This window comes from Polyergus mexicanus, unplaced genomic scaffold, assembly GCF_030449975.1.
Source record: "Polyergus mexicanus isolate NDT 795.1 unplaced genomic scaffold, iyPolMexi1.0 SCAF_9, whole genome shotgun sequence".
In the NCBI taxonomy this organism is placed as follows: Eukaryota; Metazoa; Arthropoda; class Insecta; order Hymenoptera; family Formicidae; genus Polyergus; species Polyergus mexicanus.
This window is the reverse complement of record NW_027223329.1, coordinates 3,541,875-3,559,732: the sequence shown is the minus strand read 5'-3', so window position 1 is coordinate 3,559,732 and position 17,858 is coordinate 3,541,875. Positions and strand designations below refer to the sequence as shown.

The 17,858-nt window shown below is 34.0% G+C and overlaps 1 protein-coding gene and 1 pseudogene across 2 annotated transcripts in view; one reads left to right on the top strand and one right to left on the bottom strand.

Annotated features, from left to right (window-relative positions):
- LOC138936326 (ankyrin-2) overlaps positions 1-14,169 on the bottom strand; it is a 32,805-nt gene extending 18,636 nt beyond the window's left edge. The window contains exons 1-17 of one of the 2 annotated variants that reach the window (XM_070301631.1): positions 13,963-14,169; positions 12,702-12,803; positions 11,645-11,777; positions 11,396-11,559; positions 10,057-10,212; positions 9,827-9,955; positions 8,970-9,167; positions 8,212-8,508; positions 6,935-7,132; positions 5,697-5,843; positions 4,214-4,363; positions 3,684-3,824; positions 3,379-3,534; positions 2,148-2,444; positions 1,551-1,734; positions 1,352-1,471; positions 694-781 (exon numbers count right to left, since the gene is read on the bottom strand). In XM_070301631.1, the coding sequence (XP_070157732.1) occupies positions 694-781; positions 1,352-1,471; positions 1,551-1,734; positions 2,148-2,444; positions 3,379-3,534; positions 3,684-3,824; positions 4,214-4,363; positions 5,697-5,843; positions 6,935-7,132; positions 8,212-8,508; positions 8,970-9,167; positions 9,827-9,955; positions 10,057-10,212; positions 11,396-11,559; positions 11,645-11,777; positions 12,702-12,803; positions 13,963-13,986 (2,684 nt within the window). In that variant the 5' untranslated portion in view covers positions 13,987-14,169. Of the gene's footprint in view, positions 1-693; positions 782-1,351; positions 1,472-1,550; positions 1,735-2,147; positions 2,445-3,378; positions 3,535-3,683; positions 3,825-4,213; positions 4,364-5,696; positions 5,844-6,934; positions 7,133-8,211; positions 8,509-8,969; positions 9,168-9,826; positions 9,956-10,056; positions 10,213-11,395; positions 11,560-11,644; positions 11,778-12,701; positions 12,804-13,709; positions 13,853-13,962 lie in introns of those variants that run through there. The other variant, XM_070301630.1, reaches the window with a different exon arrangement.
- Positions 14,170-15,163: 994 nt separating this feature from the next.
- On the top strand, positions 15,164-16,784 carry LOC138936337 (uncharacterized protein PF3D7_1120000-like; annotated as a pseudogene).
- The last annotated feature ends 1,074 nt before the right edge of the window (positions 16,785-17,858 follow it).

The window sequence follows — 17,858 nt, the reverse complement described above, 5'->3', positions numbered from 1 at the left end:
ATATATATATATTATATTATATGTGTGGACGCAATGGGTTCCGCCCCTCCTACGGGGAGGCTCCACTTCTGGAAGATATAACTTAACCCAAACCTATTTCTAATTTAAAATTAGAATTTGATTAAGTTATCTCTTCCGGAAATGGAGCCTTTCTGTAAGGGGGGGGGGGGGGGCGGAACTCACTGTGTCCACGCATATATTTTACAATGCGAAGCAATGTTTTATATGGGTTTACAATTTTCCACGCAAAGCGAAAATATCTATGATTACTTATCCCGTAAATGTAAACAAATACCATTTTCCATGTCTACCCTACAACAAATACAACATACACAAAAACTTCACTTTTCTTAATATTATTTTAATACCCGAGAAAAAGCCTTAAAACTGTGAAACTTTAATTTGTCATATCTTCTAAAAGAATGCTTTCCCCCACTTTTTTTTACGCCAAATTACTCAGAAAAACCTCCCCTACAACATATTTAAGTGGCGATAAAATCGGTGAGGTGTAACCTTTTATGTATGTTTACCATTATATTAAATGAATAAATAAATATATAAATTTATTTATTTATTTATTTATGTATTTAATATAATTAACAATTGTTTTCCGCAAAAAAGTAACGTACTAAAAATATATGATTATATATTATTTTGTAAAGTAAGGTTAAGGTGAGGATAATCGACACTCACCCTAGATTGACACCGTCGGTGCTATCAAAATTTTCTGCTAAACAGTAATTATTGCTTTGCACGAATTGCTGCTTCTCTTCTTTAGTAACTAAAAGAAAGATAATTATGAAAATCATTAACTACGCATTAACTTTTTGAAGCCCAGTTATTTTTCACTTTAGAACTATCTCTATATAATATTATTTTATTTGAATAGAACTAAAACACATAAAAAATATTACAACACGTTACAAAGATATGAGATGAGAATGAAGTTTTGATCATTCATCTTGCAAAAAATGAAATCTTATTAAAATCGTGGATTAATTTGTGTGTACATTGTACAACCTCTAACTTCCGCAATTTTTGAGATATTGGAACAAACTTTTTAAAATAAATAGAGTATTATTAAAGAATAGTTGGTATTGAATTTGGTGAGAATGGGTGAAAGAGTTTATCTTTTATAAAATTTTGAATTTTTTGAGAAATATCTGTACACGCTGTAACTTCCACAAATTTTGAAATATCTTCCTCTATAAGGAAGCCAAAATTGAAAAACCTGCTGCTTTAAGGAGCTTAAGCTTTGTGAGCGAAATAAAATGATGAAGAAGTACAATGTGCAAATTTTTAATTTGCACAATTTTCATCTTGTTCTTAATTAAAAATGCGCAATTCTTACCCTGTCTATGTACCGGGTCATCCCTAGTAACATCAATGGGCAACGAATCATCCCTCAGACTCTTCATCAGATCCGCCGTGAGATATCTATAAGGCTGCTCGCTAATTAATGCGTCAGAACCTGAAAAACGAAGACTCTTTTTTGCAAATAACTTCATTATTTTGCGTTAATATTACTTTGTATTTGTGCGCACACATACCTCCCTCGTCATCCGAATCGGACATAAAACTCGTTTCCTGCAAGCTCTCGGGAGCTATCACTTTGTACTTCTCCTCCCAGTTTTTGTTATCCGGAGTTGCACTGTCGTAGGGCAATCCTTTTAGCACTTCCATCACAGAAATATATCCTAATTTTTGTGCTATATTCAATGCCGTTAAACCATCCTACAACAATAAGAGTTTCGTGAATTTATCAAATACTGCAAGAAATTATATATTTTTTTACAATATTTTGTAATATATGTATATAAAATAATATTTTAAGTATAACATTTCAAGAGAAGATATATAATATATAATTAAGTATAATATTTTAAGAAGATGAGAGAGAAAGAGAGAAGGAGAGAGAGAGAGAGAGAGAGAGAGATGCTCAGTTAATTATTATAAAAAAGAGTTGTATAATATTTTAAAAATACTTATTTTAATAATTATTTTAATAATTATATTATATTATATACATTTTAATAAAAATTAATTTTTAATGTTATATCATGTTACAAATCTAATCAAATTAAAGCATTAATAAATATTATTATATGAGTATTGTTATGTAGCCATTTATAGCAATAGTTGCTTACGTTAGTGCGCGCTTTATGGGAAGCATTTCCCTCCAGCAAAGCGGAAACGATATGAGCGTGACCCTGTTGGGCGGCCTGATGAAGCGAAGTGTAATTCTGATTAGTTCTGACGTCTATTTCGGCGTTATGTTTCAGCAGAAAGCGTATCATCGATAGATTCCCAAAGTGCGCGGCCACATGTATCGGTCTATAACCAGTCTCTGTCTGGCTCTCGACATTGGCCCCGTTCTTCACCAGGATAGAGGCCACCCTGATGAAATCCTCTTGCGCGCATAGATGCAACGCCGTAAGACCGTTCTGATCCAGATAAAAAGACGATAAGTATCTATTGTCGTTCGTTACATTTCGTGTTGCATAAAATGAATATCAAAAGACACACTATCGTGAATTCAGTATCAAAATTGATACCGGAAGTTATTTAAATATATTGTGATAGAAAAAAGTGAAAAAATTTCAAGTCGAAAATTATTCAAGGAGTAAAATTCATTAGAGAAAATCCAAGTTACAAAAAAAATTCATAATCTTCGCGACAGTGAATAATGATTAAATAAAAAAATCGCGCACGTACACTAAAAAAAGAGGTCTAAATAAAATCTAAATAAAATAATTGTTTATTTGAAAAAATTATTTATTTAAATATACTTGCCAAGAAATTAATTATTTCAATCAAGCAGGAAATATATTTGAATTAGTAAAATATAAAATGAAAGCAAATTTACGCTTTTATTTGCAAATAAAAAAAGAATTTGTTTTATCTTTATTATACTAAATTATTGCTTGAGCAAAGAATTGAGAAATAAGAATCGAATGTAAACTGGAAGCCACATCCTAAGCCGAAAGGAAAGGATTAATAAATACATACTAAATTATTGCTTTAAAAGAAAAACATATTTTTAAATTTTTGGCTGCTTGTTTCGAAACAGAAACAGTTTCTTTATTTTAATAAATAATTTATTTTCAAATCAATATTTTTTTATATTAAAATTTTAAATATTGTATTTTAAAAATTATAATTTTTATTACATGCAAGTAATATAATTTATTTATTAAAACAAAAAGACATTATTGTAAACAAAGTATATATTTATTTAACTAAAAAAATCAAAATTAACGAAATGTATTTATTTGATTGAAACAAATTTCATTTTTAATATTGCGATTTTGATCAATTTTTCAAAAATATAAAATTTAAAACTTATATAAAGTTTGTGGAAAAATGATTGGTTATTACCTTGGCTTTGTGATTGGGATCGGCACCGTGTTCAATTAGCAAGTTCGTCATATCGTAATGGCCCTTCTGCGCACTCAGATGCAACGGGGTGAAACCCGCTTTGGATTCCGCGTTCGCGTTTGCTCCGTTTTCCAAAAGAGTGGAAGCGATATCCATCTGGCCGCCATGAAAGACGTCGTTTTCGCGAAATGATTACTCGGAATTGATATCAGATACACCGTGAATATACCCAAAAGCATTTCTTTAACTCGCATGTTACCAACATTATTTTATAAAACCCATTACAATTTTGTTAATTGATTTACCTGATTTTTACGAGCAGCGATATGCAGCGGAGTATGTCCGTTTTGCGTAGCAAGATGAGATGACGCTCCCTTTTCTAACAAGAGATTCGCAACGTTAGGATGATCATAATGGCACGCCAAATGCAAAGGCGTGATATCGTTCTGAAATATCAAACGTACCGCATAATTCCATCTAATTCGTTTGAAAGCCAAAAAGATAATCGACAAGGCACAAAATATCACGTTGTGTAAAAAAAATTTTTTTTTTTTTTTTTTCGATTTTTAGGTCGAGTTAAAAGAAAGTAACATTTAGTCTTCAATTTCTTTGAATTTCTATTGTATGCGCAAAAACAATTTTAATTTTCTCGTGCAGAAAATTCGGAAGATCGGAGTATCTTTCTAAAATTATCGATATATGTGTTTCAAATAGTAGAAGATTTGTTAGGAGAAAATATAAGAAAGTTCTCTCGCCCAAATATGTAATTTTTTTTTTTTTTTTTTTTTTTTACTTTTTTTACACAACTCGATATAATTTACAAACGCGCACGAACCTTTCCCTGGACATCAAGTTTACTTTGTTTTTGCAAGAGTATATTTGCAACGTTCATATTTCCGTATTTAGCCGCGATATGTAAAGGTGTGAAGCCGTTTTTCGTTGAAGACTTGAGAGAAGCATTGTTCTCCACGAGAATTGCCGCCACCTATTTGTCAGAAAAATTTTGCGTTACAGAAAAGAGGTCTTTCTGTATCTTCACTTATTCATTTTTTTTTTCGCAATACGAGACAAAGATAGAGACTTCTCTTTTAACTATTTCAAAGACACAGATTCTTGAATATTTTTAAGTATATCGATGAAAAAGAATTTTAAATAATTTAAATATTTCATAATAAATATTAATATTTTTACAATAAAATAGTATTAATAATTGATATTTTTATATTAAGCAAATTCTCTATGTTGCATATTAAAATATAGAAAAAATTCGAAATAATGTTACGCAAATAATTTCGAAATAATCTCTCCAAGCTTAGAAAAAATGTTACCTTCTGCAAGACAAATTTCCATTAGAAAAGAGGGATTTGTGAAAAATCGATGTATTCGTGTATCCGAGCGACATGACACACAAAATAATAACGAGTCTTATACAAATTGATATATCGGGGCTAAGTTAACGCTTGTTTAATGACTTTGATAACGTTCTTATGGGAGGTGTAAGTAAATTATTTATGAGACGCACAGAAATATATATAAAGGGAACATGGACACGTTTCGCTTGACGTAACGCTTGACAATCAATATCGAACTTCAGAGCAATAAAACGATTGCCAAATGTTACGGGGTGAAATTATACGTCCACGATCTGGCTATACCTTCGCGTATAACGAGATTGCCTGATAAAGGGAATTTTCCAGCAAGAAACACACATAAACACAATATCATATGATTAGTTGTCGAATAGAAAGAATTTTAGAGTTTTTAAAAATTCTCTATTTAATAGCTAATTGCGTGACATTTTGTCTATCCGTATTTTCTTGCTGGAAAGCTCCCAAAAAAAGAGAAAAGGGAGAAATGATGATGAGATGAGCGGAAGGATGCATGCATTTTTAAAACACTTTTGCCGAGGCATAAAAAATTATTCGTATATGTGCGTGAAAAAAAAAGAAGAAACGAAGAAATAAGGTAACATAAAGAGAATGAAAACAATGTAACGAAAAAGTTTATTACATAACGATACATGAGATAATGCGGAATAAACAAGACATAACATAAAATATATATATATATATAATCAAAAGTAAACAAAAATCCATCAATGGAAGAAGTAAAAATGTGCGAGATAGATGAAGCGACGGTCGATTTTTAAAACAATGCTTATGGACAAGTGGTGGACGAGGTAACGTATTTTTTTTTTTCGCAGCTCGCTCGATTCCGTCTTCCTAAATAAGGTACTCGCGTTGCCGGCTCCAAAACAGGTAAACTCTGTTTTGCATGGCGATGCAATCCGCGATCTCTGCGCACTCTTTGTACATTACCTCCTCTTGACCCTCCTTCGCCGCGATATGAAGGGCCGTGTACATATCTTTCGTAGCGGTATCCACAGCCGCGCCGTGTTGCAGCAGCAGCATAACGATGTCGATATTCCCTAATCGGGACGCGATATGAAGCGGCGTCTGCTGCTCCTATAAAATAACGACGATAATGATATTTAAAAAAAGAAAAAGAAAATATTCGACAAAATTTCGTTTGCGAAGCGGTCAAATGAAAGCGTGAGAAGGTGCGATTAGAAAACTTGGAATTACAGAGTAAGCGATGTTATCTCTTCAAGGCACAGAATTTTTCTAATTATACAAGAAGTTATAGTTAACATGACATACAAAATAATTTTTGTAAAAAAAAAACAACAAATATTTATTTATTAAATTTTATTTTTTATTCCTTCCTTTAATAAAATTTTCTACAAATGAAAATTTATTTCTACAATATATACATATTTCTTTATTTAAGAAATTCATTTAACTTTCTACAAATTACAATTTATTTCTATTTTTTTATTCAATAATTTCGATATGAAATTTTGTTCAGAAAGATTTTTTTTTAGATAAAGCAATATATATAAATTAATTTCTACCATTACATGCAAATAAAAATGTAATAAAAATTTTCTACAAATTAAAATTTATCTCTATTATTTTATTTAATAAATTTATTTAATTTTATACAAATTAAAATTTATTTCTGTTTCTTTATTCAATAATTTCTGTATTAAATTTTATTCAGAGAGATTTTTTTAGATAAATATAAATTAATTTTTACCATTATACGTAGTAAATCAGAGTTTAATTGAATAGACAAATTTTTGAGTAGAATAGTAAAATGTTGTTCGTGCCTTAAAGAGTCATGTGACTCGAAAAAGAAGAAAGCGTGAAGAGAAAGATATGAGATGTTAGATTCGTCTTACTTGCAAGTGGAAAATCACACACTTCGATTACAAATCACTAGTAAAAGACGATTTAAATGTCGATATATGAGACTGGTTAATGGCTCATGCTTTTGTAATTTAAAAGGGGGTGCGTATGAGTGATCATTTGTATGTATATGACTTCCTAAATACTAATTTCTTCTTTCTGCCTTTCTGCGAGACAGGTACAATACTTCGCACTGTCGCCAAGCAAACTCTATTCTTCTTTAGCTCGATAAAGAAAAGGGGGAGAGCGAGAAGGGGAAAAAAAGGTTGGAGTTGATCTTTCGGGATGTAACACGCTTTACTTACCCTTGCACGAGCATCGACTTTGGCACCATTTCTTAGCAAAATTCGAATAATGTCTGTTTGATTAGCTCTAGCTGCCAGATGCAGGGGTGTTTCGCCCCTGACAGTTGGCACGTCGGGATTGGCCTCATGCTGCAGTAGGAATATCACGATATTCATACATCCCATAAAACTGGCCACATGTAATGGAGTCAGTCCGGACTGCAAAACACATGTATATTTTGTCTATTAATATTTATTCCGACTTCGATGATGACTCCAGAATTTTATTAATTCCCGATTGATCCTGTACTGTCGTTTCAGACAATCAGTGTCTCTCGGAACAATTGTGACAACAACATGAACAAATACATAAAAATGATCGTGATACAGAATTACGTTGATTGATCTTCGTCAGTTTTATCTAGTAACGCACGACCCTTTAACCAGTCTTCGAAATTAATCAAATCAATGTTTAATATTTATTAGGGGCGAAGAAGGAGATCTCTTTCATTCTTAATATCTAATACGTTAATTACCATTAACTGTGCAACACATTTCAATGTGACTTTTTAATTGTACTCCTTTTTAATATATACAAGGTGGCCCACGTAAAGTGTTAGAAGCTAATAACTCTAAAAATATTTGTCAAATCAAAAAATTGTTCAGGAGAAAGTTTCATGTTTTCGAGAGACCTTTCTAACTACGTAAACATAAAATTGCCCCCGCTCCCCCACTAAAGGGGGCGGGGAGTAATTTTAAAATTTTAAATAGAACCCCGTATTTTTTATTGCATATTTTTATAGCTTATCTCGAGAGCTTTTCAAAAAACTATTTTTCATTAAATACTTTTTGAGTTATTTTATATCTTAATCTGACATATTTTGATATAAAAAATAAAATATCTCGTAAAATATTTAGTTTTCCATAATCTTACCGTAATACTTTTATGTACAGAATAATGAGACAAATCAATTAGTGTAAAGAGAAAAAAAAACAAATAATTGTTAAAAAAAATACATTGTAAATAATTATACTTTTTCTTAAAAACAATAATTTTTTTACACCATGGCCGCCGCCCTGTATATCTCCACGCGCGCGGAAAACGATCATTTCTGTGCAATTTTTTTCTTTTTTTTTTTTTTACGATCGATATCCCGATCGTAATATTCCATCGAACGTTGAACTATTGACACTGTGCGAAAACATTCGTGATTTACAGATGCGAGGAGACATTTATGGAGACGTGATTCGATTGCGAGATGCTTGATTCGAGTGCGAATTGGAAGGGACGGGATTACCTCGGTAGTCGACTCGATGGACGCCCCGTGCTTCAGCAGCAGCTCCACGACCTTGATGCGATTTTTCTTGCAGGCGATATGGAGGGGCGTGAAGCCGTTCAGAGCCCTCGCGTTCGGATCGGCTTTTCGATCGAGCAATAACTTGGCGACCCTCACATGACCGCAGTGCGCGGCGACGTGAAGCGAGGTCAGATAATCGATGGTCACCTCGTCCACTGGCGCGCGATGGTACAGCAGCACCCTCGCAGCGTCCACGTGGTCCCCTTGAGAGGCCATGTGTAGGGGTGCGAGCCCATTCTGCGCGAAAAGAATCAGTTTAATTATTAATTTAAGACAAAAGCACAGTCGCGAAAAATATACTTATAGAATCGAAATTGAAAACACATTGATCATCAAATTACAGAGAATTAGAATATAAGAAAAAGAAGAAATAAGAAAAGAAATAAGAAGAAATAAGAAAAAGAACTCTAATAAATAATATAAAAAACAAGAACGGGAAGCGGGAAAAGGAATGCGAATTTTTCCTTAATTAAATATTCCAGTTTCTTTTTGAACTTTCACGTAAATCAAAACGATTTAATTTGTTAATAAGTTATCGAAGATGGGTGCCGGAAAGAAAACGAAATGTTTTTAATTACAGAATTTTTTATGAAGATAATTATATTTGCGCTCGAGTCTTAGCTCGTTTTTCCTCTCGTTTTTTTATTTTTTAAATAATTTGAAGTTCATCGATTGATCAATTATATGCTAGAACGTACCTTGGTACGCGCACTGATCGGCGCTGAATTCTCGAGTAACGTACTGACGACTTGCTCATGTCCCGATCGCGCTGCACAATGAAGCGGAGTCAGGCCATCCCTGGTTTTAGCGTCGATTTGCGCCGAGTTCTCCAACAGTATCTTAACCATATTGTTCTTACCCCATTTTGCCGCCACGTGTAGCGGGCTTATGTTGTGCTGAAAAAAAAGAGAATACACATTACATCGATCTCAAAAATATCGAATTATAAGATTAAAACACGCTACGTAAAAATACCGATTGCTACGCTGTAGAAAATTTTCGAAAAATTCAGGCTTTCTTTCTGAATTTTCGGATCTGACAGATGTCTGAGAAAAATTTCGGACGATCCGTTTTAATCATCGGAATCGTTTTCCCAAAAATTTAGAAGAGTGCGTCTGCAAAAAAAGCTGCAGACACTTTGTCTGAAGATTAAAACCGTTTAGAAAATATTCAAAGCGGTTATTTCTAAATTATAAAAAACAAATAAATTTTTAAGAAATTAGGCTCTCGAATTGAGATCATTTTTAAAAATCTTGGTATAGCACCAAGTAAATTTCGTGCCCTGTGCACATATTCAGTTTCATAGAAAATTAAATTTTCGCGTTCTGGCTCTTACTAACCCACAATTATTTGAAATTTGTGATATAAAAAACAATTTATTCATCATTAAACGCGACATATAATTTCCCATCGTTTTCACCTAAATTATAATTATACGTTCTCTTAAGATGTATATTATGTATTAGCTGTCTTCATTTTCAAAAATTTAAATTTCGAGTTATTTTTATAAATTGACCTATTCAATTATTTTTAAAGATCACCGGATGTACCTTACCTTAGCTAAGTAATTTACATCGGCTCCTCGTTTTATTAATAATCGCGCTATTTCCTCATTCCCATAATGAGCGGCGATGTGAAGAGGGGTGAAGCCACTCTTCGATGTAACGTCGGGCTTATGGTCGTTCTATTCGATGGCATTATAAAAAAAAGAACGCCGTATTTTAATTTACTCAATTATTTCACGTACCGATTAATTTTTAATACGAAGATTCAGCGAAGGTTTACCTGCAAGAGCAAGTCGGCGGCTTTGCAATCGTCTTTCTTAGCAGCAATATGAAGGGCCGGCAGCCTGACCTTGCCTTTGGAGTCATTTTCCAGGAGCACGCTGACCACCTTGTCATGACCTTGCTGCATCGCCACGGCAAGCGGTGTAAAACCATCCTAAAAAAATATCCGAATTGTTTTATTCGCGTCTTCCAATATAGGAGTTTAAAGATTCGGAATTTTTTATAATAATTTTATATTAATTTCTATATATAATTACATATATCATACATATATACATATATTATATATATATAAATATAGGGTGCTTCGGAACAACCTTTCGTCCGTAAAATGACGTATTCTTGATATAATTCTAAAACGATTTTTCCTTTACCAAAATTCGAATTGAAGCGTAATTTTTGAGTTATAAGCAAAAATAGTTAGCAAATCATGCGCCGAGTACAGAAGACAGGCAGGAGCGGCGCGGTGCTCCGCAGCTGATCGTCCGACGTGTGATTACCACCGCATGAGTCGCTAACTATTTTATCTTATAACATAATGTTTGTGTAAAAGAGAGAAAGAGAGCGAGAAAAAAGTGTATGCATACGTGCGTACGTGTGTATAAACGTCTCTCCCTCCTTCCCTCCTTCCCTTGCTCTTCCTCTCTCTCTCTCTCTCTCTTTCTTTTACGCACACATTCCGCCATACACACATCGCGTGTAGCAATCAGCTGATTGCAGCATCCGACGGCCGGCGATCCGGAACAACTTTTGCTAAAGTGACGTTATTTTGAGAAAGATCTTCCTGACGTAATTCTAAGACATTTTCTTCTTTACCAAAATTTTATTTAAAGCATAATTTTATGTTATAAGATAAAATAGTAAAAGTAAATAGTTAGCGACTCATGCGGTGGTAATCACACGTCGGACGGTCAGCTGCGGCGCGCTACGCCGCTCCTGCCTGTACTCGACGCGTGATTTGCTAACTATTTTTGCTTATAACTCAAAAATTACGCTTCGATTCAAATTTTGGTAAAGGACAAATTGTCTTAGAATTGTATCAGGAATACATTTTATGGACGGAAGGTTGTTCCGGAACACCCTGTATATATATATATATATATATATATATATATATATATATATATATATAAATTATATAATATTAAATATATAAATTCTCTCTTATAATTTAATAAAAATATAAAGCAGTTGAAATTTTTTCAATTCTAATAGCATATAAAAATTATTTCTATGTATAGAAGTAAAATTTGAGCTTGTTGAAATTACGATGTGATTTAAATGTACTCATGATTAAATTATTGAATAATTTTGAGAAAATAGAGATCTTAGCTTACCTCTGTCGCGAGACTCTGATTGGCTCCATTGTTAAGCAAGAGCTTGACAACTTGATCGTGATTCTCCTGGGCAGCCATGTACAAAGGAGTGAATCCATTTTGCGACTGGATGTTAACTGCGGCACCGTATTGGATAAGTATATTGACTATTTCGGACTGGCCAGCTGAAGAAGTAATATTCAAAATTATATGGATGAGATTACAATTTAACAAACTTTTTTTTACATGCAGAGAAAAAGAATTATTTGCCTAATGAAGCTATATGTAGCGCGGTATTTCCCTTCTTCGTCGCCGCATCCACCTTTGCGCCCCTCTTTAATAGCTCGGTTACTATCTCGACATGGCCATCCTTCGAGGCTAAATGCAAGGCATTTAAACCGTTCTGCGAATAAAACACAAGTATTAAACATTGATATTGTCATTTAATAGAAGATACAATTGCTTAAACAAAATTTTATTATTTATATACAGACAATAGTATATAGTGTGTATGTGTGTGTGTATGTATGTATAAATTGAAATAAAATAGGAGAATAAAACACTTAAGATTAAAATTTTTAAACTTTTTAAGATTAGAAGTTTAAAATTCCAAAATAAAATTTAAATTTAAATTAAATAATATAAACTTTATAATTCACTCACATAAAATCAATCAATTACCGCTAAATTAGTTATTGAAAATTATATATACATTGTTGGAAAATTAAATTTAACATATATCGCATGTTTCAAATGGTCCACATAAATTTTTATGTTAATTTATTAATTTATCATAATATGAATATGTTAAATGATGACACTAATACTATGTTAATAATGTATTTCCGCATAAAATAAATGCAAACTTCATAATAATTTGAAATAAATTTTGTGTAAAGTCTATATATATTTTTAATGATAAAATTAAATTGGAAAAATATTATTGATGGTCTATATTACTGAGTCCACTCTCATTTTTAATATAAAATAAAATCAATATTTTTGTCTGTAAATTTTTACAGATAAATCCTGTCGCTAATAATATCTATTGTGTAAAATTAAAAATATGTGTACATTGTGTTATTTTTACACTTTTTTCACTTGTTTCAATAATTTAATATTTGAATTCAACCAATACAATATATTAAATTGACACATGAATGTGTTAAATATTTAACACAAAAATTTTAACCGGCATATTTTTTAACAAGAAAACAAATTTTCCACAACAGTATATATATATATATATATATATATATATATATATATATATATATATATATATATTGTATATTTATAATATTTGAAAAATTCGAAATGCGCTTACCGAGTTGGCTGTATTAATATCTAAATCGGTATCGAGAAATTCGACGACTCTCTCAAGATTGCCGGATCGGGCAGCGCGAAGAAATGCTGTTGTGTCATCAGCCTGTGGGAAATACAATATGGAAAACAGAGCTGTGATATAAAGATAACAAAAAAGAATTAAAGGTGTGCGATATTATTTATATAGATGTGATATATAAGAATAACCTAGTTTGCAACGATGATGCAACTCTGTCCTTTCTCCTTTACCCTTGCGCACTTTAACACTTGGTGTTTATCACGTTATTATATTTATTATTAACCGTTATACACGGTACACTTGTTCTCTGAAGCAATTATTTTATATATAAGAAAAAAAATTACGCGTGTTATAAATATTTATATCTTCCAAATTTTTTTTTTTTTTTTTAATATTTTTCTTATGGGCGAAGCAAAGACGAAGAGTGAGTTGAATTGCGATTAGGATTGCCCGAAGTGATTGGCTTGTGATTCTCTTGGCAAACTTAACTTGTTTTCTCAAGAAAGTGGAGTACCTCGCTCCTCCCTTTCTGCACCCCTTTCATCGGTAGCAATCGTGATAAAAAGACTATAAAAGACGATAAAAAGGCACTATAGGATAGTGTGACTCGCGACTATTGGTGCTAAAACTTCGTCATCGTGACCTTTAGCCGGTCGCTATCGCCGGTTTCCGCAATCAAAAATCATTCTCGATTTTTTACCTTCGACTTTCTCCGACATCGATACGCGCCCCAATCGCCGGCTGTGCCACCTAAACACCCCAATTCTCCCCTCCCTCCTCAACCATCTGGTGCATTTCACTCTGGTAGTTCATAGCTCGATTGTCCGTATCCTACTGCGCCGATTGGGACAGATTATATAATTTTCGTGAGAATTGAAATTCTCTGTCACGATTTCTTAAGGGAGGTGGTCACCTCTACGATGTTAGAAACATAACGCAATTGTCGCGGGATATATTTAACCACCCACGTACACCAGAAATCATACCCACCACATTCGACGTGATCATCGTCACTCGCTCGTAAATCATCGCGAATCTCGCGATTGATTTTAGAACTCGAAATATATCGTCGTCTCCTTCGATCGGTCATTTCGGAAAGGGCAAAAAAGAGAGTGCGAGAAGCACAAAGGGAAAAGAAAGAGAGAGAGAGAGACAAAAGGAGGGAGAGAGAGAGAGAGAGAGAATGAGACAGGGAGAAGTTGAGAATGCCGGTTTCGAATTCGCCTCCATTCGAGATCATTACCTGACTCGTGCTGTCGGTGACCATCGTGATCGACGGTGATTTCCACGAGGAGAACTACCTCTCCGAGAATTGACACCCGGGACCCGCGACGACACACGAGACCCTCCCTTAAAGACGCGCGACCACGCGCGTCACACCACCATTTGTGTGTGCACACCGCATTCGCCGGGGGTGCGCACGGACGTGTTAAGGCCAGGATACGAAAAGGGAGAGAGAGAGAGAGAGAGAGAGAGAGAGTCGCGGAGCCGCCCTGCACGAACATACGAACCGCGCAGAATCGAGCGACAACGATCTCGCATATGTATGTAGTAGAGGGTGAACATACACTCGGGGCTATACAGCCTTATATATCAGGAAGAGGAATGGGGGAGGAGAGGGTGGTTGCCGGTTCTCTCACATCCTCACCCTCATTTCCTGTTGTGCACCCCTGCCCTCTTCCTCTTCACTACTACGTTGCATTGCCACTACCGCTTTTTCAGCAGTGAAAATCTTTTTTTTTTTTTTTTTGCTTTACACCCTCTTGTAAAACCATTAGTACAGAGAGTTAATAAAAATAAACATCAGATTTTGATATAAATCAGATGGAAAAGATAAATATTGTGATGAACATACATGTACAATATATGAAAAGATTGAATATTTATTACAACTTTTATATGTAAAAGATACTAAAAACTCTGGCCACTAATTTAATAAAAAATTTCTTTAGAATTAAAAATATGTTCTCGAAGATATCGAATTGATATGAAAGTATGTCCGTAAAAGGGAGCATTGAGAAAGAAATTTTTATCTCGAGATAGATAAGTTCGCGTACTTTACAAAATAAACCTTAGCCTTAATAAAAATCGGAAGGGTGGAATTTGCGAACATTCCTCGATGTATCTCGTTTTTCGAGGATTCCGTCTTGCGACAGATAAGCTTATCTCTTCATCTCTCTCTCTCTCTCTCTCTCTGTTTCCTCTCTGCGATAGAAAAGACGTGTCAAACATCGCTCTATAAAAGTGATAATCTTTAAGTAGTTAAATAATGAGGGAGAGTGATAAAAAGTTATTGAAGTATATATCTACATAGATCGGGAATAGCCACGAGTGTTACCTAGCCGCAATATGCTGATTTGTGAACGTAAGAACTACATTTCTTGTATGGGACGCCCAAGTCTCGTACGACAGGTAGACATTGAAGGTGGACAAAGTGCTGACGTGTGAAAATGAACGCAAAGATGACTGATCGCCTATGCTGATATTAGCAGTTTTGGCCGATAATTATCGATATGGAAGAATACGACGAATATCGATGCTCGGCATGTAAGAAGGCAACAAAAGACCAAGCTGTAACATGCAAGTCTTGAGATAAACTTTTTTACCATCCAGGATGTGTAATTAAGCATAAAATATATAATAGAAACTACGAATTTGGTGGCGTGTCGTGGACCATTTGACAAATTTATTATCGATAGCGATAAAGAAGCAGCTAAGCCATCGACAGGAAGATCAACGGGGAGTACGGCATCAAGCAGTGGAAACAGAGTAGCAGGCGCGAGTGCATCAGCGGAAATTGAGGTAAAAATAGATTGGCTTATAAAAATAGTGAAGGAAATAAAAGATGAAACAGCGTGTAAAAAGGAAGTCAAGATGATGATTAAGGAAATAGTTCGACAATAATTGGAAAATTTTAAACAAGAAGTGAGAGAACTGACAAGAATGATACAGGAAGGAACTTCAGAACCGTCAGAAGGAGCACAAAGAAGTTATAGTGATGCAGTTAAAGAGAATAAAAAAGAAAATATTATAATTGTCAAACCTAAGATGCAACAGGAGAGTGAAGTTACTAAAAAATTGATAAAAGAAAAGATAGACATCAAGAATATGCCTGTGGGAGTAACAAAACTAAAAAAAGGAAGCAAGGGAACAGTGATTCTAAGTTGTGAGATTGGAGAAGAAATGGAAAAATTAAAAGCTACAGTACAAGCCAAGCTGGGCGAAAATTTCAAAGTAACTGAGTCACCGCGGATGAAACTTAAGATAAAAATTGTCAATATTGGCGAAGAAGAAATGAAGTTGAATGATGATACTTTAATAGTTACAATCAAAAAGCAGAACAAGATCGACGCGAAGAATGAAAAAATTCATATGCGAATAGTGAAGAAAATAGTTAAAAGTCAATCCGGAAGAAGAGGTAGAGAGAGAGAAGAAGATTCTGTAATAACTGAAGCAGATGAAGAAACTCATGAAATAATGTTTAGCATGAGAAAACTGAATGTAGGATGGAGAAAGTGTCTGGATGGAGAAAGTATCTATATTTAATCACATTAATATTAAAAGGTGTTTCAAATACTGGGGTTATTATCATATTGCAAAGAATTGTACATGAAATGAAACATGCCACAAATGTGCAAAAAATCATAGAGCGATTGAATGCACGGCGACAAACAAAAGATGTATAAATTGTATAAGATTCAAACATACAACTTGAAAATAAGTGAGGAGTGTGACGCTCTTGATCCGGAATGTCCAATATTTAAAAGGACGATACAGGAGGAGAAGAGAAGAGCCGGCTGGAGGGACACTGAGTAACAACTACCTAGAAGGAAGAGGATACAGCACCAAATATGAAGATAATGAATCATGCGTGGCACTGTCGGAGACTGGATTGACTGCTAGGTTGAGGATTTGTAATGCAAATAGCTGAGAAAGCTAGTAAAAATCGGACAAGCCCATCTCCCTCTCCCTGTCTTTGATCGTGCAACGCTGTTAGTTGAGGACATTGCAATTTCGTAGAACTATGAACTGCACAAAAAGAGTATTGAGCGGCTTAAGCAATTGTAAAAGGAGTATATTGTATTTAATGTAAACTAGATCTGTATTACAAATAGCTGAGAAAGCTAATAAAGATCAATCTCTCTCTCTCTCTTTCTCCCTTCTTCTCTCTCTTTCTTCCGTTGCACCAAGGTCTCTTCCTCTGATTTCCCGTACGGAACGGTTTATAGAGGCGTTATAAAGGCGCGGTGAATATTCGCCCTAAGATCACCGCCGTCAGGGTTAGATTACCGATGGGATAGGTGGAGAACATCCCTTACGAGAGAGAAAAATTACATGTTCAACGCGCCTGCTTGCCCGCGCATAAGACATGAGGAGGTTGTGGGCGACGCGCGTTTCTCGCTCTCGAGCCGCCACGCGCAAACAATGTCTATGCCTGGAGCTATCCTCCTTTCGACCAGCGAATGTAAAGACCTCGGGTTGACCGCAGAAATTTGCTTCTAACAAATATCTTTTTGAGCCATGCAAGATCAACACAGATAGGGCGAAAAAATGTGTATGAAGCATTTAAAAAAAAAAATGCAAAACCGAGGAGCCATATATATTTGACATGAAATAGAAATGAAGCTAAGAGTTATAATAATGATTTCGAGATAATTGATAGATAATAGAACAATTATAATTCGAGATAATCGAGATTTTTTTATTTATATCTTGGATGTACTGTGTAATTTCCTGAACTTTATCCTTGAATATTTAGTTCTCTTGTCTTCTTTTCAAATCTTCAGATCTATATCAATATTGGTCCAATATTGTATACTGATATTTATTTAAAAAAGATCTATTGATCATAAATTCTCTAAAAATTTCATAAAAGAGAGAGAGATTAATGTCGCGGAAACTAGTAATCCTCTAATTGAATTTTAGAAATAAATTTGAAGAAGACAGATTCACTCCGCTAAACTTAAACTCTTATTTACTTTAACTCAAAAATAGCGATGCATTAAATCTAATTAATTATCATATATAATATTATAGAAATAATTTAAGAACCAGTATATATATAAAAATGACACCATTTTGTGCTCCATGCATTAAGTATATATACGGATCGGCGCAGATCTCGGCCAATCGATCGGT